At 43.6% G+C, this 24,468-nt stretch overlaps 1 protein-coding gene across 2 annotated transcripts in view; it reads left to right on the plus strand.

Annotated features, from left to right (window-relative positions):
* The first annotated feature begins 497 nt into the window (after window positions 1–497).
* The window catches only part of LOC106565276 (alpha-1-syntrophin), a 77,197-nt gene continuing 53,226 nt past the window's right edge, over window positions 498–24,468 (plus strand). Inside the window, exons 1-2 of one of the 2 annotated variants that reach the window (XM_014132207.3) lie at window positions 498–866; window positions 19,894–20,079. In XM_014132207.3, coding sequence (XP_013987682.1) covers window positions 584–866; window positions 19,894–20,079 — 469 coding nt within the window. In that variant the 5' untranslated portion in view covers window positions 498–583. The remainder of the gene's footprint in view (window positions 867–19,893; window positions 20,080–24,468) is intronic. The other variant, XM_014132208.3, reaches the window with a different exon arrangement.

Below are 24,468 nucleotides of genomic sequence, written 5' to 3' on the forward strand. Positions count from 1 at the left end.
GCGGACTCACTAAACAAACATGCTTCGTTTATAAATGCTGTCTGAGTGTTGGAGTGTGCCACTGGTTATCCGTAAATAAAAATAACAAAATAAAAATTATGCCATCTGGTTTGTTTTATATAAAAAAATTGTCATTTTTTATACTTTTACTTTTGATACTTGAATTACATTTACTTTTGTATATATACTTAAGTATATTTAAAACCAAATACTTTTATACTTTTACTCAAGTAGTATTTTACAGGGTGACTTTCATTTTTACTTGAGTCATTCTCTGTTAAGATATCTTTACTTTTAGAATTGGGTACTTTTTCCACCACTGATAAAAAGTATGTTGGCCACTGCTTAAACTTAGTTAATTAATGAAAAAAATCTCCCCTTTATCTTTGCTAATCGTATTGTGCTCAATTAACTTCAATACTTGGGAGAGAGTACTAGGCTAAACCTCTTGGAAGAGGAGAGAGAGATAGAGTGAGAGAGTTGGAGGAGGGGGCTGCGTCTCTTGGCATCTCCCCCACCCCTATCTCTTTACACGACTACCGAGTGCCAACCCGTCTAGAGTTATTCCAGGAATGTTTTGAACATGGCTGCCACAATGAAGGCACAGAAAACAGGACTGTTAGAACTTCGAGTTACCGTGGACCGTTGGATCCGTGTATTAGCCACACTTACGGAGGAGACTTTAACCGTGAGCCCCGGAGAGGTCGCCGAAGACATAGTTAAACCCAACCCAACTCCCGCCGGTGCCATTAACGGAGACCCAGCCAACCTCAGCTCCTCTCCGGTCCCAGAAACAATCACCAATGTTAAGCGCACGGTGCGAGTTACCAAGCAAGATGTGGGAGGACTTGGAATTAGTATTAAAGGTAGGTTCAATGTAGTGCGTAATCAAATGACACTCTCTAAAACATTTATTTGGTCAGTTTTTTTCAAGTTTAACAATGTAAGCTACTCGACACTTGCGTTGGACTTTACTAAAAGTAAATGCAGAAAGTAGCAACATCCCTCACCGAAGACTTCAACTCTTCGAAGGTCAGTAATTGGGTTGAAGTTTTTCCATGGGCCTTTTCTCATTTGGATTTATTCAACTCCTGCGTCCTCTTTCCTCAGTCCTCTCGCCTCCGTTTGAAGGTAATCGAGGAGAGGTGGCGAGAATGAACGTGGGCGAAAATGCGCTTGTATGAAATGAGACTTGGTTGTCATCAGGCAAATTTCATTTACAGGGTGAAATCCCAAAATAAATGTGTAAAGTGATACAAAAATTCATAATAATATTTGTTTTACAAGACATTTTATAGATAAAATGATAAGTAGCATATCGTTTTTAAACGTGTACATGTTTTTCTCCTCACACAAAACAAAAGCTGATTCAAATGAGGTGTGGCAGATTTAAAAACTCTTCCAGGAAGGACTTGGGTAGGATACACATGACTATCATAGATGAAAGGTGTCTATCGAGGAGGGGAGGACACTCTTCCATTCGCTTAATAATTGAGAAAAGGCCATTCTGTAGTGCACTAGACTAGGCTGTTTCATGCTGTAGTGCAGTAGACAGCGGAACCTTTTGTAAAAACATCTCAAACTGTTCTCACCAATAAAGCTATTGGAAGCTATTCCAGTAAACCGTGCAACCAACTCTATTTCTCAAAATGTTATTTTGATGACCTGATTCTCTCCCTGAACATGTTATGATAGGGTGAATATAGCCTACCGAGAAAGTTTGTCAGGATGCATGGTAACTTCAAGAGAAAGGTAGCCTATCTGCCATGCTGCTGTGCAATAATGGCATATAGTAAACTCTTCATATACAAATAAGAGCTGATGTTATACAAGCACCACTGTGAAATAGTTACATGATGTCATGGGAGTGAAATGTTGCCTAATGTAGTCCCATGGGAATTAGGAGCCTAATGTCCATACAAAAAGCTGACATTTAAGATCATATGGCACTACTGCTACATCACAAAAGTAAGGTCTGCATATCTAATTGAATTAGGACATCTATTTATTAGGTGACCTGCTTTCTTTTAATTATTGTGTTCACAAGTTATTACCAGCATCAAAATGTCTCCATGTATACTGAATGTACAAAACATTAGGAACACCAGCTCTTTCCACGACATAGACTGACCAGGTGAATCCAGGTGAAAGCTATGATCACTTTTTGTTGTCACCTGTTAAATCCACTTCAATCGGTGTAGATGAAGGGGAGGAGACAGATTAAAGAAGGACTTTTAAGCCTTGAGACAATTGACATGTGGATTGTGTATGTGTGCCATTCAGAGGGTGAATGTGTAAGACAAAAGATTTAAGTGCCTTTAAACAGGGTATGGTAGTAGGTGCCAAGAACTGCAGCAGTACTGGGTTTTTCACGCTCAACAGTTTCCTGTGTGTATCAAGAATGGTCCACCACCCAAAGGACATCCAGCCAACTTGACACAACATGGGCCAGCATCCCTGTGGAACTGTTTTGACACCTTGTAGAGTTCGTGGCCCGGCGAATTGAGGCTGTTCTGAGGGCAAAAGGGGTGCAACTCAATATTAGGAAGGTGTTCCTAATGTTTTGTACACTGTGTATCCCATGGTCTTTTTGGAGTATTCCACAGTCAACGTTATGGCTCAAACTTGTGATTAGGAAACAAATCATCTAACTGCTTCCTGCATGATCGCGATGGAAAAGCAGGTCAACAAAAACCCTTGGAGACACACCCTTTAAATCTAATGTAGCCTCATGACTATTCATTGTACACCATTGTAGTATGCACATGCAATCAGATAAGGTGATGGAACATGCTTGTAGGAAAAGCAAGACTTTTGAGGTCTCATGCTGAAAATACAGTATTTCTAAGAATACATCCCTACTCCTGTTTGAGCTTAAGAAGGTGTGTGCTTGTTTGTTTGTTTGTTTGTGAAGAGCAATAGCGGTGTGTGGGTAAAAATCCCTGGGGAAGCCAAGCCAGAAAAAAAGCCATATTACAAGCTATGTGTTGTGATAACTGTGATGTTTGCTCGATAACCTGTTAGTTCATATGCCTTGTGCTGTGATATATAGGCATAAGGCCGAGACAAAAGAAAAGAGTGGCAGAATAAATTCAACGACACCTTTGTTTCATCACAAAACCGGAGCGCAACCTCTGTCCAGAGAAGTCCACAAAGCATATTGCATGTAACAAACAGTTACATGATCAACAGCAAGGTCAAGCAAGTTAATGTTTCCGACATTTTCGGACTAATAAATAACTATTGATTTAGAACCATGGAGAGTTACCACAAGTCGCAAAGAAAATAGGGGCTGCCTGCACTAGTCCAAAACCATTTCAACTTCAACATTTCAACATAATCAAATCACCTATGCTTAGTCTAACACAGTGACAACTAGAGGTCGACCGATTATTGGAGGACCCATTAGCCGATGCCGATTAATCAGCCGATATGTATTTATTTATTTAAATTGTAATAATGACAATTACAACAATACTGAATGAACACTTTTATTTTAATATAATACATCAATAAAATCAATTTAGCCTCAAATAAATAATGAAACATGTTCAATTTGGTTTAAATAATGCAAAAACAAAGTGTTGGAGAAGAAAGTAAAAGTGCAATATGTGCCATGTAAAAATGCTAACGTTTAAGTTCCTTGCTCAGAACATGAGAACATATGAAAGCTGGTGGTTCCTTTTAACATGAGTCTTCAATATTCCCAGGTAAGAAGTTTTAGGTTGTAGTTATTATAGGAATTATAGGACTATTTCTCTCTATACCATTTGTATTTCATATACCTATTTCATATACCTTTGACTATTGGATGTTCTTATAGGCACTTTAGTATTGCCAGTGTAACAGTATAGCTTCCGTCCCTCTCCTCACCCCTACCTGGGCTCGAACCAGGAACACATCAACAACAGCCACCCTTGAAGCATCATTACCATCGCTCCACAAAAGCAGCGGCCCTTGCAGAGCAAGGGGAACAACTACTTCAAGGTCTCAGAGTGAGTGACGACACTGATTGAAATGCTATTAGCGCGCACCCCGCTAACTAGCTAGCCATTTCACATCGGTTACACCAGCCTAATCTCAGGAGTTGATAGGCTTGAAGTCATAAACAGCTCAATGCTTGAAGCACAGCGAAGAGCTGCTGGAAAACGCACAAAAGTGCTGTTTGAATGAATGCTTACGAGCCTGCTGCTGCCTACCACCGCTCAGTCAGACTGCTCTATCAAATATCAAATCATAGACTTAATTATAACATAACACACAGAAATACGAGCCTTAGGTCATTAATATGATCAAATCCGGAAACTATCATTTCGAAAACAAAACGTTTATTCTTTCAGTGAAATACGGAACCGTTCCGTATTTTATCTAGCAGGTGGCATCCATAAGTCTAAATATTCCTGTTACATTGCGCAACCTTCAATATTATGTCCTAATTACGTAAAATTCCCGCAAATTAGTTCGCAACGAGCCAGGCGGCCCAAACTGTTGCATATACCCTGACTCTGCATGCAATGAACGCAAGCGAAGTGACACAATTTCCCTAGTTTAATATTGCCTGCTAACTTGGATTTCTTTTAACTAAATATGCAGGTTAAAAAAAAATACTTCTGTGTATTGATTTTAAGAAAGGCATTGATGTTTATAGTTAGGCACATTCGTGCAATGATTGTGCTTTTTTCGCAAATGCGCTTTTGTTAAATCATCCCCCGTTTGGCGAAGTTGGCTGTCTTTGTTAGGAAGAAATAGTCCTCACACAGTTCTCAACGAGCCAGGCGGCCCAAACTGCTGCATATACCCTGACTCTGTTGCACAGAACGCAAGAGAAGTGACACAATTTCCCTAGTTAAAAGAAATTCATGAGAACAGGCAATATTAACTAAATATGCAGGTTTAAAAATATATACTTGAGTATTGATTTTAAGAAAGGCGTTGATGTTTATGGTTAGGTACACATTGGAGCAACGACAGTGCTTTTTTCGCGAATGCGCTTGTTAAATCACCCGTTTGGCGAAGTAGGCTATGATTCAATGATAAATTAACAGGCACTGCATCGATTATATGCAAGGCAGGACTAGCTAGATAAACTAGTAATATCATCAACCATGTGTAGTTAACTAGTGATTATGTTAAGATTGATTGTTTTTATAAGATACGTTTAATGCTAGCTAGCACCTTACCTTGGCTCCTTGCTGCACTGGCATAACAGGTAGTCAGCCTGCCACGCAGTCTCCTCGTGGACTGCAATGAAATCGGCCATGATCGGTGTCCAAAAATTGAGGTTACCGATTGTTGTGAAAACTTGAAATCGGCCCTAATTAATCGGCCATTCTGATTAATCGGTCGACCTCTAGTGACAACTACAAGATACCAAAAATAATTTTGTCCAATCAATGTAAGCTAAATATGACGTGGCTGTCCATGTTTATGATTTCTGTGTGTGTGTTTTTGTGCGTGCATTTGTGCAAGTAGAAAAACATGTTGACTCACCCTACTTGTAGAGAAATGCCAATGCCATCCTCCTCTCTTTCATGTTGACGAAATGGTCTATGACTCTGTCATACACTACACGCTTTTATTTTTTGTTGTCCTAGGCTACCTGGCTAAAATGCTTGCTCACTAGCCTAACTTCCTTTCATGGGCAACGTTGGCTAGTTAACATTAGCCTTCTACATCTAGGTACATATTGAACTTCCATGTTCTCAGGCCAGGGGCACAATGTATGAATTTATGATTGTATCAGAATCGCCGTTATAATCATTGCCCAGAATGGAGAATTAAGTAAAACCCTATCTCCATCCATGGCTTATTTAGGAAAGGACCAATTTTAGCAAGCTAGCTAGCCACAGGATGACAACAACACAAAGAGATGCAACAATTCAAGTTATTTCTGTCAATGACATATGGCTATGTGATGTGATTCGATTGAAGCCAAATCCAATCTGGCTTCCCTTGACACTTTTTTTTGGGTGCGCCAGGACCATTCACAGTTAAGCTTGCTCAGTTTAGCTCAATGCTGATTGGCTGTTATTTTATACTTTTTTTATCGAGGTATGCCAAATGCTTGCTGGCTTCTCTTGCATTCAATCTTACGGCGGCAGCAATGTCATACTCTTTTTGGCCAGACAGCATCACATAGATGGCCTACACATACAGAGACAGAGGGGTGCTGTTTTGTTCACTCGGATGCTCTCCAGTGAGAAACATTCAGCCTCTTGCGAATATAAGGACAATTATGAAACACAGAGTGACATACAGTGGCTTGCGAAAGTATTCAGCCCCTTGGCATTTTTCCTATTTTGTTGCCTTACAACCTGGAATTAAAATGTATTTTTTGGGGTTTTGTATCATTTGATTTACCAAACATGCGTCACGTCCTGACCATAGAAAGCTTTTATTTTTCTATGGTAGAGTAGGTCAGGGCGTGACAGAGGGTTTTGTCTAGTTTATTTATGTCTATATTGGTTCTAGTTTATTTTTTCTATGTTGGGGTTTTTGTCTAGTTTATGTATTTCTATGTGGGGTTCTAGTTGTTGTATTTCTATGTTGTTGTTTTTTGGGATGATCTCCAATTAGAGGCAGCTGGTCATCGTTGTCTCTAATTGGGGATCATATTTAAGTGGTTGTTTTTCCCACCTGGGTTTGTGGGAGATTGTTTTGAGTTAGTGTATGTTGCACCTCTTCGTCACGATTTGTTGTTTTGTTTATTTAGTTATTTATATGTCTTGCATAGTTTCACTGTTATAATAATATGTGGAACGATATACACGCTGCGCCTTGGTCCCATTCTTCAGACAGACGTGACAACATGCCTACCACTTTAAAGATGCAAAATATTTTTCATTGTGAAACAATACTTTGTAGAGGCACCTTTTGCAGCAATTACAGCTGCAAGTCTCTTGGAGTATGTCGCTATAAGCTTGGCACATCTAACCATTTTTGCCCATTCTTTGAGGGAAAACTGCTCCAGCTCCTTTAAGTTGGATGGGTTCTGCTGGTGTACAGCAATCTTTAAGTCATACCACAGATGCTCAATTGGATTGAGGTCTGGGCTTTGACTAGGCCATTCCAAGACATTTAAATGTTTCCCCTTAAACCACTTGAGTGTTGCTTTAGCAGTACGCTTAGGGTCATTGTCCTGCTGGAAGATGAACCTCCATCCCAGTCTCAAATCTCTGGAAGACTGAAACAGGTTTCCCTCAAGAATTTCCTTGTATTTAGCGCCATCCATCATTCCTTCAATTCTGACCAGTTTCCCAGTCCCTGCGATGAAAAACACCCCCACAGCATGATGCTGTCACTACCATGCTTCACTGTGGGGATGGTGTTCTCGGAGTGATGAAAGGTGTTGGGTTTGCCCTAGATATGGTATTTTCCTTGATGGCCAAAAAGCAACATTTTAGTCTCGTCTGACCAGAGTACCTTCTTCCATATGTTTGGGGAGTCTCCCACATGCCTTTTGGTGAACACTTTGCTTATTTTTTTCTTTAAGCAATGGCTTTTTTCTGCCCACTCTTCCATAAAGCCCAGTTCTGTGGAGTGTACGGCTTAAAGTGGTCCTATGGACAGATACTCCAATCTCCGATGTGGAGCTTTGCAGCTCCTTCAGGTTTATGTTTGGTCTCTTTGTTGCCTCTCTGATTAATGCCCTTCTTGCCTGGTCCGTGGCAGATTTGTTGTGGTGCCATATTCTTTCCATTCTTTAATAATGGATTTAATGGTGCTCAGTGGGATGTTCAAAGTTTCGGTAATTTTTTTATAACCCAACCCTGATCTGTATTTCTCCACAACTTTGTTCCTGACCTATTTGGAGAGCTCCTTCGTCTTCATGGTGCCCCTTGCTTGGTGGTGTTGCAGACTCTGAGGCCTTTCAGAACAGGTGTATATGTAATGAGATCATGTGACAGATCATGTGACACTTAGATTGCACACAGGTGGACTTTATTTAACTAATTATGTGACTTCTGACGGTAATTGGGTGCACCAGATCTATTTAGAGGCTTCATAGCAAAGGGGGTGAATACATATGCACGCACCACTTTTCCGTTTTACATTTTTTTAAACAAGTTATTTTTTTCATTTCACTTCACCAATTTGGACTATTTTGTGTATGTCCATTACATGAACTCCAATTCAAAATCGATTTCAATTACAGGTTGTAATGCAACAAAGTAGGAAAAACGCCAAGGGGGTGAATATTTTTGCAAGGCACTGTACCTGTGCTCAGTTAAAACAGCAGCAAAGCTGGTTAAGAAAATTACTCAGTATAGCCAATGACAATACAGTGCCAGTCAAAAGTTTGGACACACCTACTCATGTTTTTCTTTATTTAATTTTTTTTCTACATTGTAGACTAATAGTGAAGACATCAAAACTATGAAATAACATATGGAATCATGTTGTAACCAAAGAAGTGTTTATATTTGAGATTCTTCAAAGTATCCACCCTTTGCCTTGATGACAGCTTTGCACACTCTTGGCATTCTCTCAAACAACTGCTTGAGGTAGTCACCTGGAATGCATTTCAATTAACAGGTGTGCCTTGTTAAAAGTTAATTTGTGGAATTTCTTTCCTTCTTAATGTGTTTGAGCCAATCAGTTGTGTTGTGACAAGGTAGGGGTGGTGTACAGAAGATAGCCCTATTTGGTAAAAGACCAATTCCATATAATGGCAAGAACAGCTCAAAGAGAAACGACAGTCAATCATTACTTTAAGACATGAAGGTCAGTAAATCCGGAAAGTGCAGTTGCAAAACCATCAAGAGCTATGATGAAACTGGCTCTCATGAGGAACGCAACAGGAAAGGAAGACACAGAGTTACCTCTGCTGCAGAGGATCAGTTCATTAGAGTTAACTGCACCTCAGAAATTGCAGCCCAAATAAGTGCTTCACAGAGTTCAAGTAATAGACACATCTTAACATCAACTGTTCAGAGGAGACTGTGTGAATCAAGCCTTCATGGTCAAATTGCTGCAAAGAAACCATTACTAAAGAACACCAATAATAATAAGAGAATTGCTTGGTCCAAGAAATACGAGCAATGAACATTAGACCGGTGGAAATCTGTCCTTTGGTCTGATGAGTCCAAATTTGAGATTTTTGCTTCCAACCTCTGTGTCTTTGTGAATGGATGATCTCATCATGTGTGTTTCCCACGTGAGGCATGGAGGAGGAGGTATAATGGTGTAGGGATGCTTTGCTGGTGACACTGTCTGTGATTTATTTAGAATTCAAGGTACACTTAACCAGCATGGCTACAACAGTATTCTGCAGCGATACGCCATCCCATCTGCTTTGCGCTTAGTGGGACTGTCATTTGGTTTTCAACAGGACAATGACACTTTTTTTGGTTACAACATGATTCCATATGTGATATTTCATAGTTTTGATGTCTTCACTATTATTCTACAATGTAGAAAATAGTAAAAATAAAGAAAAACCCTTAAATGAGTAGGTGTGTCCAAACTTTTAACTGGTACTGTGTAAAACGCACCATCATTAAACATCAATGGTTGTGTTTATCATGGCTGTTGTAAATAATGCAATATTATAGAGAATAAAGTGGTGTGTGAGATTTAACTCCTGGAAGGTCTACATGTATACATAGACCGTCTCATCGCTCTGGCAACCTGCCCAGGACAGTGGTCCATTTTGATAGATGGCCTGGACCTACTGCAATGCAAAATGCTTCACCGTTTGGCAGGAATGATGTGGCTGGTGTTGTATTAGTTTCAGCCCCCTTTTACAAAATGAGTCCCCCTAATGACAAACATTTAATGACATACATTTATTTTTTTGAGGCTTTGAAAATCAATTGGCACTGTTTAAATAAGTGAAACCGACCACCAACCCGTGACTCCCCACTGTCTCGACAGAGTGGCGCTGCCACGTCAAGCCGAGAGAGCGCGAGCAAAAGGCAGGAGGCGGCCAGCTGACACCACAATGCGAACAGCTGACAAGAAGCTCCCAGAATGCAGTTGTCATTGGCCTGAGATGAAAGCTATTTTATGGCAGTGGAGCGGTCTGTCTGGGATGTTTATTTTCAGAAGCCCACCCTGGTTCGGTGGAGGGAGGCATGGAGTCGACCTTGCGTTTGGTCCAAAGGGCCGAAGTGCATTTAAGGCTGGATAGGCTTGAGGCCTAAAGTTGGTTTTGACACTAAATACTGTACGATGGGTAGAAGTAGACCGATGTGTAGAAATTAGTGCACAACTCAGATGTTCAGCTCATGCAACAACTCTTATGTTAAATAGTTAGTCAGTTTGAATAAGCATTGGTTGTATCCCTCAAGGGTAACAAAGCGAAACACAATTGGGGCCCTCGTTTTCCGGTCTCATAGACTAGAAGTAAATGTAAATCCGAGACACTCAAATTAGTATTATATGTTACATTTGGTATGGTTACATAAGACCGATGTTTTGCCTTAAGAAAAACGAAAGTAGGGTGGTTGGTTGGGGTGGATGGGCAGGTGTATAACGAGAATGTCGAATCTTATAACGGACAACTTTAGCCTTTTAGCTAATTAGCAACTTTTCAACTACTTAATACTTTTTAGCAACACTAAAGAACAAAAATATAAATGCAACATGTAAAGTGTTGGTCCAATGTTTCATGAGCTGAAATAAAAGATCCCAAAAATGTTGCATTCGCACAAAATGCTTATTTCTCTCAAATTTTGTGCACAAATTTGTTTACATTCCTGTTAGTGAGCATTTCTGCCTTGCCAATATAATTCATCCACCTGACAAGTATGACATATCAAGAAGCTGATTAAACCGCATGATCATTACACAGGTGCACCTTGTGCTGGGGGCAGTAAAAGGCCACTCAGAAATGTGCAGTTTTGTCACACAACACAATGCCACAGATGTCTCAAGTTTTGAGGGTGCTTGCAATTGGCATGCTGACTGCAGGAATGTCCACCAGATTTGTTGCCAGCGAATTGAATGTTAATTTCTCTACCATAAGCCTCCTGCAATGTCGTTTTAGAGAATTTGGCACTATGTACAACCGGCCTCACAATCGCAGACCACAACCGGCCCAGGACCTCCACATCCGGCTTCCTCACCTGCGGGATCATTACATTACATTACATTTAAGTCATTTAGCAGACGCTCTTATCCAGAGCGACTTACAAAATGGTGCATTCACCTTATGATATCCAGTGGAACAACCACTTTACAATAGTGCATCTAAATCTTTTAAGGGGGGGGGGGGGGGGGGTTAGAAGGATTACTTTATCCTATCCTAGGTATTCCTTAAAGAGGTGGGGTTTCAGGTGTCTCCGGAAGGTGGTGATTGACTCCGCTGTCCTGGCGTCGTGAGGGAGCTTGTTCCACCATTGGGGTGCCAGAGCAGCGAACAGTTTTGACTGGGCTGAGCGGGAACTGTGCTTCCTCAGAGGTAGGGGGGCCAGCAGGCCAGTGGTGGATGAACGCAGTGCCCTTGTTTGGGTGTAGGGCCTGATCAGAGCCTGAAGGTATGGAGGTGCCGTTCCCTTCACAGCTCCGTAGGCAATCACCATGGTCTTGTAGCGGATGCGAGCTTCAACTGGAAGCCAGTGGAGAGAGCGGAGGAGCGGGGTGACGTGAGAGAACTTGGGAAGGTTGAACACCAGACGGGCTGCGGCGTTCTGGATGAGTTGTAGGGGTTTAATGGCACAGGCAGGGAGCCCAGCCAACAGCGAGTTGCAGTAATCCAGACGGGAGATGACAAGTGCCTGGATTAGGACCTGCGCCGCTTCCTGTGTGAGGCAGGGTCGTACTCTGCGAATGTTGTAGAGCATGAACCTACAGGATCGGGTCACCGCCTTGATGTTAGTGGAGAACGACAGGGTGTTGTCCAGGATCACGCCAAGGTTCTTAGCACTCTGGGAGGAGGACACAAGGGAGTTGTCAACCGTGATGGCGAGATCATGGAAGGGGCAGTCCTTCCCCGGGAGGAAGAGCAGCTCCGTCTTGCCGAGGTTCAGCTTGAGCTGGTGATCCGTCATCCACACTGATATGTCTGACAGACATGCAGAGATGCGATTCGCCGCCTGGTTATCAGAAGGGGGAAAGGAGAAGATTAATTGTGTGTCGTCTGTATAGCAATGATAGGAGAGACCATGTGAGGATATGACAGAGCCAAGTGACTTGGTGTATAGCGAGAATAGGAGAGGGCCTAGAACAGAGCCCTGGGGGACACCAGTGGTGAGAGCGCATGGTGCGGAGACAGATTCTCGCCACGCCACCTGGTAGGAGCGACCTGTCAGGTAGGACGCAATCCAAGCGTGGGCCGCGCCGGAGATGCCCAACTCGGAGAGGGTGGAGAGGAGGATCTGATGGTTCACAGTATCAAAGGCAGCAGATAGGTCTAGAAGGATGAGAGCAGAGGAGAGAGAGTTAGCTTTAGCAGTGCGGAGAGCCTCCGTGACACAGAGAAGAGCAGTCTCAGTTGAATGCCCAGTCTTGAAACCTGACTGATTAGGATCAAGAAGGTCATTCTGAGAGAGATAGCAGGAGAGCTGGCCAAGGACGGCACGTTCAAGAGTTTTGGAGAGAAAAGAAAGAAGGGATACTGGTCTGTAGTTGTTGACATCGGAGGGATCGAGTGTAGGTTTTTTCAGAAGGGGTGCAACTCTCGCTCTCTTGAAGACGGAAGGGACGTAGCCAGCGGTCAAGGATGAGTTGATGAGCGAGGTGAGGAAGGGGAGAAGGTCTCCGGAAATGGTCTGGAGAAGAGAGGAGGGGATAGGGTCAAGTGGGCAGGTTGTTGGGCGGCCGGCCGTCACAAGACACGAGATTTCATCTGGAGAGAGAGGGGAGAAAGAGGACAAAGCACAGGGTAGGGCAGTGTGAGCAGGACCAGCGGTGTCGTTTGACTTAGCAAACGAGGATCGGATATCGTCAACCTTCTTTTCAAAATGGTTGACGAAGTCATCCGCAGAGAGGGAGGAGGGGGGGAGGGGGAGGAGGATTCAGGAGGGAGGAGAAGGTAGCAAAGAGCTTCCTAGGGTTAGAGGCAGATGCTTGGAATTTAGAGTGGTAGAAAGTGGCTTTAGCAGCAGAGACAGAAGAGGAGAATGTAGAGAGGAGTGAGTGAAAGGATGCCAGGTCCGCAGGGAGGCGAGTTTTCCTCCATTTTCGCTCGGCTGCCCGGAGCCTTGTTCTGTGAGCTCGTAGTGAGTCGTCGAGCCACGGAGCAGGAGGGGAGGACCGAGCCGGCCTGGAGGATAGGGGACAGAGAAAATCAAAGGATGCAGAAAGGGAGGAGAGGAGGGTTGAGGAGGCAGAATCAGGAGATAGGTTGGAGAAGGTTTGAGCAGAGGGAAGAGATGATAGGATGGAAGAGGAGAGAGTAGCGGGAGAGAGAGAGCGAAGGTTGGGACGGCGCAATACCATCCGAGTAGGGGCAGAGTGAGAAGTGTTGGATGAGAGCAAGAGGGAAAAGGATACAAGGTAGTGGTCGGAGATTTGGAGGGGAGTTGCAATGAGATTAGTGGAAGAACAGCATCTAGTAAAGATGAGGTCAAGCGTATTGCCTGCCTTGTGAGTAGGGGGGGAAGGTGAGAGGGTGAGGTCAAAAGAGGAGAGGAGTGGAAAGAAGGAGGCAGAGAGGAATGAGTCAAAGGTAGACGTGGGGAGGTTAAAGTCACCCAGAACTGTGAGAGGTGAGCCATCCTCAGGAAAGGAACTTATCAAGGCGTCAAGCTCATTGATGAACTCTCCAAGGGAACCTGGAGGGCGATAAATGATAAGGATGTTAAGCTTGAAAGGGCTGGTAACTGTGACAGCATGGAATTCAAATGAGGAGATAGACAGATGGGTCAGGGGAGAAAGAGAGAATGTCCACTTGGGAGAGATGAGGATTCCAGTGCCACCACCCCGCTGGCTCGATGCTCTAGGGGTATGCGAGAACACGTGGGCAGACGAAGAGAGAGCAGTAGGAGTAGCAGTGTTATCTGTGGTAATCCATGTTTCCGTCAGCGCCAGGAAGTCTAGGGACTGGAGGGTAGCATAGGCTGAGATGAACTCAGCCTTGTTGGCTGCAGACCGGCAGTTCCAGAGGCTGCCGGAGACCTGGAACTCCACGTGGGTCGTGCGCGCTGGGACCACCAGGTTAGAGTGGCAGCGGCCACGCGGTGTGAAGCGTTTGTATGGCCTGTGCAGAGAGGAGAGAACAGGGATAGACAGACACATAGTTGACAAGCTACAGAAGTGTTGTTTCTTGTATTATTGTCTCCTGTGTCTTTAGAGAACTGTTTCACTTTGATATCCTTTTTCTTCTGTCCTGATTTTCTCTTTCTTTTCTTCTGTTAACTAGGTATTCTTTGTTGTTCTTCGTTAGCTAGCTAGCTTCTTCCAAAAGAGTCCCTAGCAACTGCTTAGCAACTGGTAAACAATTCAGCTTGCTAAGATAACTACAATTTTATGAAAAATAGTTATTTTTCAAAAGCCTATCTTCTTTGTTTGTTGCTTGTTTTTTCTCCTATTCAGTCTTGCAGTTTTCTTTTGCTTTTTTCGGATGTACTTCACTCTAAAAACCATGTAAATTTCAATATTTGTAGGAGCTCATTTTTCAGCTGCTGCTGCTCAAATTGGAGTTCCGGAACTTAAGATCTGAGACCAGCCAACCGGACAGCTGATGAAACTGTGGGTTTGCACAACCGAAGAATTTCTGCAAAAACTTTCAGAAGCTGGTCGTCCTCACCAGGGTCTTGACCCGACTGCAGTTCGGCGTTGTAACCGACTTCAGTGGGCAAATGCTGATCTTTGATGGCCACTGGCATGCTGGGGAAGTGTGGTTTTCACGGGTGGGTATTGGTTTCAACTGTACCGGGCAGATGGCAGTCAGCGTGTATGGTGTCGTGTGGGCGAGCGGTTTGCTGATGTCCACGTTATGAACAGAGTGCCCCATGGTGATGGAGGAATTGTGTTATGGGCATGTATAAGCTACAGAGAATGAACAATGGCAATTTGAATGCACAGGGATACCGTGACGAGATCCTGAGTCCCATTGCCATTCATCTGCCGCCATCACCTTATGTTTCAGCATGATAATGCATGGTCCCATGGCACAAAGATCTGTACACAATTCCTGGTAGCTGAAAATGTCCCAGTTCTTCCATGGCCTGCTTACTCACCAGACATGTGACCTATTTAGCATGTTTGGGATGCTCTGGATCGACGTGTACGACAGCGTATTCCAGTTCCTGCTAATGTCCAGCAACTTCGGACAGCTATTGAAAAGGAGTGGGACAACATTCCATAGGCCACAATCAACAGCCTGCTCAACTCTATGCAAATGAGATGTGAGGCAAATAGTGGTCACACCAGATATTGACTGGTTTTCTGATCCACACCCCTACCTTTTTTTAAGGTATCTGTGACCAACAGATGCATATCTGTATTCCCAGTCATGTGAAATTCATAGATTAGGGCATCATTTATTTATTTAAATTGACTGATTCCCTTATATGAACTGTAACTCAGAAAAATCTTAGAATTTTTTGCATGTTGCATTTATATTTTTGTTCATTGCACTTTGCAACTACTTATGATGTTAGCTAACTCTTCCCCTAACCCTAACCTTAACTATTTTACCTAACTCCTAAACTTAACCCTAACTCTAACCTTAACTCTAACCTTAACCCTTACCTCTAGCCTAGCTTATGTTAGCCAGCTAGCTGACATTAAACACTTAGCTAGAATTTGTTACATATCATACATTTTGCAAATTTGTAACATATTATACATTTTGCGAAATTAAAACTTATTGTGTGTTTTGCAAATTCGTAACATATAATACGAAGTGGCACAAAAACCATCAAGCGCTATGATGAAACTGGTTCTCATGAGGACCGCCACAGAAAAGGAAGACACTCTGCTGTAGAGGATAAGTTCATTCGAGTTAACTGCACCTCAGAAATTGCAGCCCAAATAAATGCTTCACAGAGTTCAAGTAACAGATAGATCTCAGCAGCAACTGTTCAGAGGAGACTGCGTGAATCAGGACTTCATGGTTGAATTGCTGCAAGGAAACCACTACTAAAGGACACCAATAAGAAGAAGAGACCTGCTTGGGCCAAGAAACACGAGCAATGGATATTAGACCGGTGGAAATCTGTCCTTTGGTATGAGTCAAAATTTGAGATTTTTGGTTCCAACCGCCGTGTCTTTGTGAGACGCAGGTTAGGTGAACGGATGATCTCCGCATGTGTGGTTCCCACCGTGAAGCATGGAGGAGTTGTGATAATGTGGGGGTGCTTCGCTGGTGACACTGTCTGTGATTTATATAGAATTCAAGGCATAACCAGCACAGCATTCTGCAGCGATACGCCATCCCATCTGGTTTGCGCTTAGTGGGACTTTCATTTGTTTTTCAACAGGACAATGACCCAACACACCTCCAGGCTGTGTAAGGGCAATTTGACCAAGGAGAGTGATGGAGTGCTGCATCAGATGACCTGGCCTCCACAATCACCCAACCTCAACCCAATTGAGATGATTTGGGATGAGTTGGACCGCGGAGTGAAGGAAAAGCAGCCAACAAGTGCTCAGCATATGTGGGAACTCGTTCAAGACTGTTAGAAAAGCATTCCAGGTGAAGTTGGTTGAGAGAATGCCAAGAGTGTACAAAGCTGTCATCAATGCAAAGGGTGACTACTTTGAAGAATCTAAAATATGTTTTGATTTAACATAAAAATAAAGAAAAACTCTGGAATGAGTGGGTGTGTCCAAACTTTTGACTGGTACTGTGTATACTGTGTATATACACTGCTCAAAAAAATAAAGGGAACACTTAAACAACACAATGTAACTCCAAGTCAATCACACTTCTGTGAAATCAAACTGTCCACTTAGGAAGCAACACTGATTGACAATAAATTTCACATGCTGTTGTGCAAATGGAATAGACAACAGGTGGAAATTATAGGCAATTAGCAAGACACCCCCAATAAAGGAGTGGTTCTGCAGGTGTGGACCACAGACCACTTCTCAGTTCCTATGCTTCCTGGCTGATGTGTTGGTCACTTTTGAATGCTGGCGGTGCTTTCACTCTAGTGGTAGCATGAAACGGAGTCTAAAACCCACACAAGTGGCTCAGGAAGTGCAGCTCATCCAGGATGGCACATCAATGTCAACTGTGGCAAGAAGGTTTGCTGTGTCTGTCAGCGTAGTGTCCAGAGCATGGAGGCGCTACCAGGAGACAGGCCAGTACATCAGGAGACGTGGAGGAGGCTGTAGGAGGGCAACAACCCAGCAGCAGGACCGCTACCTCCACCTTTGTGCAAGGAGGAGCAGGAGAAGCACTGCCAGAGCCCTGCAAAATGACCTCCAGCAGGCCACAAATGTGCATGTGTCTGCTCAAACGGTCAGAAACAGACTCCATGAGGGTGGTATGAGGGCCCAACGTCCACAGGTGGGGGTTGTGCTTACAGCCCAACACCGTGCAGGACGTTTGGCATTTGCCAGAGAACTCCAAGATTGGCAAATTCGCCACTGGCGCCCTGTGCTCTTCACTGATGAAAGCAGGTTCACACTGGGCACGTGACAGACGTGACAGAGTCTGGAGACGCCGTGGAGAACGTTATGCTGCCTGCAACATCCTCCAGCATGACCGGTTTGGCGGTGGGTCAGTCATGGTGTGGGGTGGCATTTCTTTAGGGGGCCGATACAGCCCTCCATGTGCTCGCCAGAGGTAGCCTGACTGCCATTAGGTACCGAGATGAGATCCTCAGACCCCTTGTGAGACCATATGCTGGTGCGGTTGGCCCTGGGTTCCTCCAAATGCAAGACAATGCTAGACCTCATGTGGCTGGAGTGTGTCAGCAGTTCCTGCAAGAGGAAGGCATTGATGCTATGGACTGTCCCGCCCGTTCCCCAGACCTGAATCCAATTGAGCACATCTGGGACATCATGTCTCGCTCCATCCACCAACGCCACATTGCACCACAGACTGTCCAGGAGTTGGCGGATGCTTTAGTCCAGGTCTGGGAGGAGATCCCTCAGGAGACCATCTGCCACCTCATCAGGAGCATGCCCAGGCGTTGTAGGGAGGTCATACAGGCACGTGGAGGCCACACACACTACTGAGCCTCATTTTGACTTGTTTTAATGACATTACATCAAAGTTGGATCAGCCTGTAGTGTGGTTTTCCACTTTAATTTTGAGTGTGACTCCAAATCCAGACCTCCATGGGTTGATAAATTAGATTTCCATTGATTATTTTTGTGTGATTTTGTTGTCAGAACATTCAACTATGTAAAGAAAAAAGTATTTAATAAGATTATTTCTTTCATTCAGATCTAGGATGTGTTGTTTAAGTGTTCCCTTTATTTTTTTGAGCAGTATATATTTACAAAAAATATATAGGGGGGATTGGAAATTATTCAGACAAAAAAAGTAATAATAGAAGTGTGGTTTCTTTTTTTTCTTTGAATTTCACATATTCAAGTTGTTTGGCTTAAATGTAGTTTATGACATATAGCCCAATATTGCATATTGTCAATGATTTGTTCATGATCTAATCTAAAAGTCTGTTTGGAGTTTGTTCCTTGGTGATTTCGATTTGGTGATGTTACAGTCTGGGATTACATGATCTGGTAGTTCTATTTTTATCAATTGAATCACTGAGGATATTTTTTCTGCTCTCACCTCCCACACAATTCACCAGGCGTCAGAATCTCAATTTGGTGGCCATAATTTCTCCATCTCAATCACTGAACAAACAACCATCAAATGTCACACTGGCGTGCAATGCTAGCCCCACTCAGAAAAGGCATAGATCATGTTGACAGCGGAGGTAGTCGCAGTCTGTGCCGATGCCACTGTGATTGAGATGCATGGGTGTGTCAGCCCCGGCATCTTTTATTGAGGGCACCTGGCTCTAGTCTCAGAAGACGATGCATTAATTAAATCTGTAGAATCGCCCGTGGGAGCCAACCTTTGAAATATATATTCGGAGTTAATTTGATTTAATCCACTTTCGGGAACATTTCTCAGCCACCCCAAGGCCGAGACCCAACTGGCACTTGACATTATTGACAATATTTCCCACGAAGGGCCCTCTGGAAGTGGCAGATTCATCAGCCTATGAACTGACCTTCATTATCTTGTTAGAGAGAAGAGACTGCAGCCAGGCAAAGTGGATGACTGGTGTCCTCGTATTCTCTACAACTGCAGTCTAAATATGAAACCTGTCCCTTGCTCAGCTTTTCAAATTAAACCGTTGAGCACTGTCGCAAGTGATGCAGTCTTATGTACTTACTATGAACTCTGTTCTGTCACTCAATCTAGTCAGTCTCAAGAGTACCTACACCCATGGAGCAAAACTTTCCTTGTGCATTGCTACTTTCCTTTCTCTTAAACAACTTTCAACAAACTTTCGAAGATTCCCAAGAAACACCTCAAATGTTAGTCACTAGTATCAGATCCACTGGGCAAAAACTGGTTGAATCAACATTGTTTCCACGCCATTTCAACCCAACGAATCAACGTGAAAAACTGATTGGATTTGCAAAAAGTTTTAACCTAAATCCAATGACATGGTGAAATGTTTTGTTGATTTCACGTTGAATTCACGTTAGTTGACAACTCAACCAAATGTTAATGTGCCCAGTGGGAAGGGACTTACTTTAAGCCCTCGGATAAAGCGTATGTATTATAATCCTGTAGACCACAATATTTTATATTCATACCCCATCTCCTTTTAGAGAGGGGCACAATCTAAGCCCGGTAACCATCTGGTTTTGTAGTTTGTACGTGACGCGTACTGTGTCTCATTGATATGAACCGAGCCATTGCCATGTGCTCTACTTTATATATATTTTTTTAGATTTAACCTTTATTTAACTTGGCAAGTCAGTTAAGAACAAATTCTTATCTTACAATGACGGCCTACTTTACAGGTGGAAAAGAGAACAAAATGCCCATTCTCATCTCGAAGATCTTCAAGGGGTTGGCGGCTGACCAGACGGAGGCCCTGTACGTGGGTGACGCCATCCTGTCGGTCAACGGCGCCGACCTCCGGGACGCCACACACGACGAGGCCGTGCAGGCCCTGAAGAAGACGGGCAAAGAAGTCATCCTAGAGGGTAAGCAACACCAGGATATTAAGGCATGGCCGGTGTTCCAGGAATTGTTCTAGCGTGACCAGGTCAATTATTGACACTGGTGTAGAGGTTCAAACCCCAAATTGCTGCCGCAAATCTCATCAGAACCCATCAAAACGTCTTGGATAACTGACAATCCACTCATTAGTTCTGTAACTGTTTCATCCCGAAATGAGATCCTGTCATAAATCGGGAAACTTCTGGAGACTTCTAGGCTGCCGGTCGGCACTGCGGGGGAGAGATGCGGAGAAAGTCCTGGAGGGGATCCTGTAGGTTCACTGCTCTCTGTCTGTTACACAGGCCAGGCAGCGCCCACAGCAGGTGAAGGGAAACAGACTGTATTGAATTGGAGATGAGGTCTTTAGCTGCAGGGAGTGGGATTAATATAAGGCTTTCATGTTGTCCATCAATTGCATCACAGCTGTTCTCTCCCAATCTTTTATGTACATAATGAAAATGCACATCATTGGTCAGAACTGGTATTCTACGCTCTACAAAATTGATCAAGATTGTGCTAATGCTCTAGAAGGGGAGCACAATATCCACAAGAATAGTTTTGAGTGGATTTCTGTCATGTTTAGTTAGGCTGTAAACCTCTCCAGTCCAGTCTAGATCACCCACTGAGACATACAGTATACAGTGGGTGGATAAACCAGTTTATTGATGTGAGGCAGACAGACCATCAGAGGAAATGTTTCAGACCCTACGGCTAAGTCTCAGAACGCTACAGTGCTCTACAGCCCGGAAGTCAAGCAGATGAAATCACTCTAAATCCCTCTGCCCTGTCAACACTAGAACAGAAAAGCATTGATGTCAGACAGCTCATCCACCAGGCCTGTGATCATTAATGTCAGAAATCATTTCATAGGTTACTCACCCTGAGGAACAGATGTGGCAGCAAATGAGTCGAGAGGTTTCGGGACTTTGCAGTGGGGGAGGTTGTTGAGAGGCTTTTGTTGTGTCTGGAATTGCACCTGCAGCGCCTGCATTATCCGCCAGTTTGTAAACAACAGCGCTAAACTGTAGGTAGTTCTGTTGTATTGTAAACTTCACAACAGAGAAGCTGTTTGATGTCATGGCGATGTGGCATTTTATTAGCATGGCACCTTTGATAACGGTCTGACTTCTATGACTTGGAAAAGAAAGAGAAGTATTCATACGCTGCCTCTGTGCTCCTCTTAACAACTAACTTCCATAACTTTCCATAGAGTTCAATCAGGTCATCTTGATCGTGAAAGCCCCTCCATATGGCATCTTTGGGAACGTTTTCAATACGGTGCTGAACTAAATACAAAGACATCACTTCCTCACATTTAGCTCAAACACCTCATTATGAGCCATTATAATTCCACTTGAGCATTTGATCACTGCGTGACTATTTTATTAGAAAGAATTGGTATTAGAATTGGTATTAGATTCAAAAACAGGCATATGTGTTGTTTACCTGTTATGCCTAATGAATGCTTTTAATGGTGCTCATGTCAAACTTAAGCTACAATTGACATTTGATTTGTATCATTTACAACGGATATCCCTATCCCTGTGGTATGTTACTGTTGATTATTGTACCACCGAGTTCATGATAATGTAGCCTAAGACAAATGGCATAATGGACAAACATTACTACATTACATTACTTACAGATATGTGAGGAGTGTAGAGGTTTCAGTGAAGAGTAGAAAGGCTCTTCAGTATATTCCTGTCATTCCTCCATCAACGTGGAAATGGAATAATCAATCCAACTTGGGGACATAAACACCTGAGAAGGTCAGATACATATAACAGCAAAGCATCACAGATAAAATCAGTAAGCCGCAGCTAGCTTTCATTTCCTATCTGAGTTAACAGGGTGTGTGAGAGAGAGGGAGGGGGGCTGCCCCTGATGTGCCCCAGATACATATAACAGCAAAGCATCACAGATAAAATCAGTAAGCCGCAGCTAGCTTTCATTTCCTATCTGAGTTAACAGGGTGTGTGAGAGAGAGGGAGGGGGGCTGCCCCTGATGTGGGCATACTTTCTGAGTTAACAGGGTGTGTGAGAGAGAGGGAGGGGGGCTGCCCCTGATGTGGGCATACTTTGTGTACACCCTATTATCACTATAGGCACACACCTGCAATATATGCAATATAATACAATATATTCTTACTACTATATAATATAGGCTACTTTATTGAGACTGCATTCATCACTGCCAATGGCCAGCCAGGCACCGTTCCCAGACAGTGAGAGTGAACCAGGGGGAGAGAGGGGAACAGTGGAGGCTGGTGAGGGAAGAACATCTCATAATAATGGCTGGGATGGAGCAAATGGAATGGCATCAAACACAAACATGTTTGTTTAGAGTATTCCGGGGTTTTTGGTTATGTTCTATGTTTCGTATTCTAGGATCTGTCTATGTTGTGTATTTCTTTGTGTTGGCCTGGTATGGCTCTCAATCAGGAACAGCTGTACATCGTTGTTGCTGATTGAGAGTCATACTTAGGTAGCCTGTTTTCACCTGTCCCTTTGTGGGAAGTTGTTGTTGCACTGCTGTGTTAGCCTGCAATACTGTGCGTTCGATCGTTTTCTTGTTTTGTTCAGTGTTCTAATAAAGTCACTATGAGCACTCAACCCGCTGCGCCTTGGTCCACTATATACGACGACCGTTACAGGCAACCAGGCCTGACTGGGTGTCACAAAGGGTGGCTGGGTGGCAGTGAGGTGACACCGTGACATGGATAGGAGATAGAGACAAAGTGTGTCTGTGTGTGTACATACAGCTTACATACACAGGTTTGTGTAGTTTTCGTGGGAGGTTGGGTGGGCAAGATAGCTGATGGTGCACCATGTGCTGTGGCGCAGAATGCGAGGCTTCTAGGGTCAGGTGATGGACAGGGAAGCGCTCTCCCTAAACCCCACCAGACCAGTAAGCTTCAGCTCCATAGGTGGTACCTACATAGCCCACCGTGTGAAAAGGTTTGGGTTGTGTCCCAAAAGGCCTGCTATTACCTACTTAGTGCACTACATAGGGAATAGGGTGCCATTTGGGACTTGGCCTTGGTTACTGCTAATGAGATAATAAACATAGCTTACCGGTACATGTATTCAGTAGAGACCAACAGATGGGGAAGTAGCGAGAAAGTGTGAGAAAGTGTGGCAATCGCAGCACTGTTCCTCAACTACAACCATGTGTGTGATACCAATGCAGCCATTTTTTTTATCTCAATATCAAATAATTTCTGGGTAGCAATTAAGTACCATACTGGTTTTTCTTTATGGTCAGAAATAAATAAAAATAGCTTCCGAGCAAAGATAGATTCCTAGGACTGTCTGGGAGTGGTCTGAGTGGGGAGGGGAAAACTGAAAACTAGCTGTTATTGGCATTGAGGTTTGGAACTCTCTTTCTTATTGGTCTGTTAACTAATTTACCGCTTGGCGATGTCACCAGGCAAGCCTAAACTCCATCCCACCAAAACAAGCTGAAATTTCAGGCGGTCTTTTCAAACAACTCTAAAGGGGTATTATCATAATTTTCACAATTTCAGGGGGAAAAAGGGTTTTACTGCGCTGGGCCTTTGTCAGGCTAACTTTCAGTTGAATTTTACTGGCAGTGGCAGTAAATCCGTGGGTGAAATGTGCTGCTGCCCACGGCCAAGCCATTTAACGAGGTACACTGGTCACGACTGACAGAGCGGCCCAGCCTGCCTTCACACATAGCTAATGGGGCTCTGAGGACAGTGTAGACCAGGCTGTGAAATGTCGACCATTGAAGCATTACACTGACAAGGCAATGACAAATAACTCTGGAGATATTACAACCACAACCATGCGCTCCTTGAACTAATCGGGCACTTGAAAAGTCCCTCTGTGTTCCTCTTTATTTGTGTGTGTGTGTGTGTGTGTGTGTGTGTGTGTGTGTGGTGTGTGTGTGTGTGTGTGTGTGTGTGTGTGTGTGTGTGTGTGTGTGTGTGTGAGAGAGAGTGTGTGTGCAAGTACGTGCCTCTATGAGTAGTTTACAAAAATGTGTGTGTGCATGTGTGCCTTGTGAGTAGTTTACAAAAATGTGTGTGTGCATGTGTGCCTTATGAGTAGTTTAATGTGTATGTGTGTTCATGCCAAAAATGTGTGTGTGTTTCTCAGTCCACATGACAATGATGCTAATATGGCCTAGCCAAGTGTGTTTTGTCCAACAAATAAGGCTGAGGGGGTCAAGCATCTCTGTGACATACACAGCTTCCCACAGTGCCAAATTCCTCCCTGGTCCTCCATGTTCTTCTCAGAGTTCTTCAACCGCAGCCGCAGCCAAACTCCCTCACTGAAGCAACAGGTGATGGCGAGCAACTATGTCCACCCCTCCCTCCCCTTCCCTGCATATCCCAATCCCTGAAGGC

This window comes from Salmo salar, chromosome 12 (genome assembly GCF_965601325.2).
Source record: "Salmo salar chromosome 12, fSalSal1, whole genome shotgun sequence".
NCBI classification, from domain to species: Eukaryota; Metazoa; Chordata; class Actinopteri; order Salmoniformes; family Salmonidae; genus Salmo; species Salmo salar.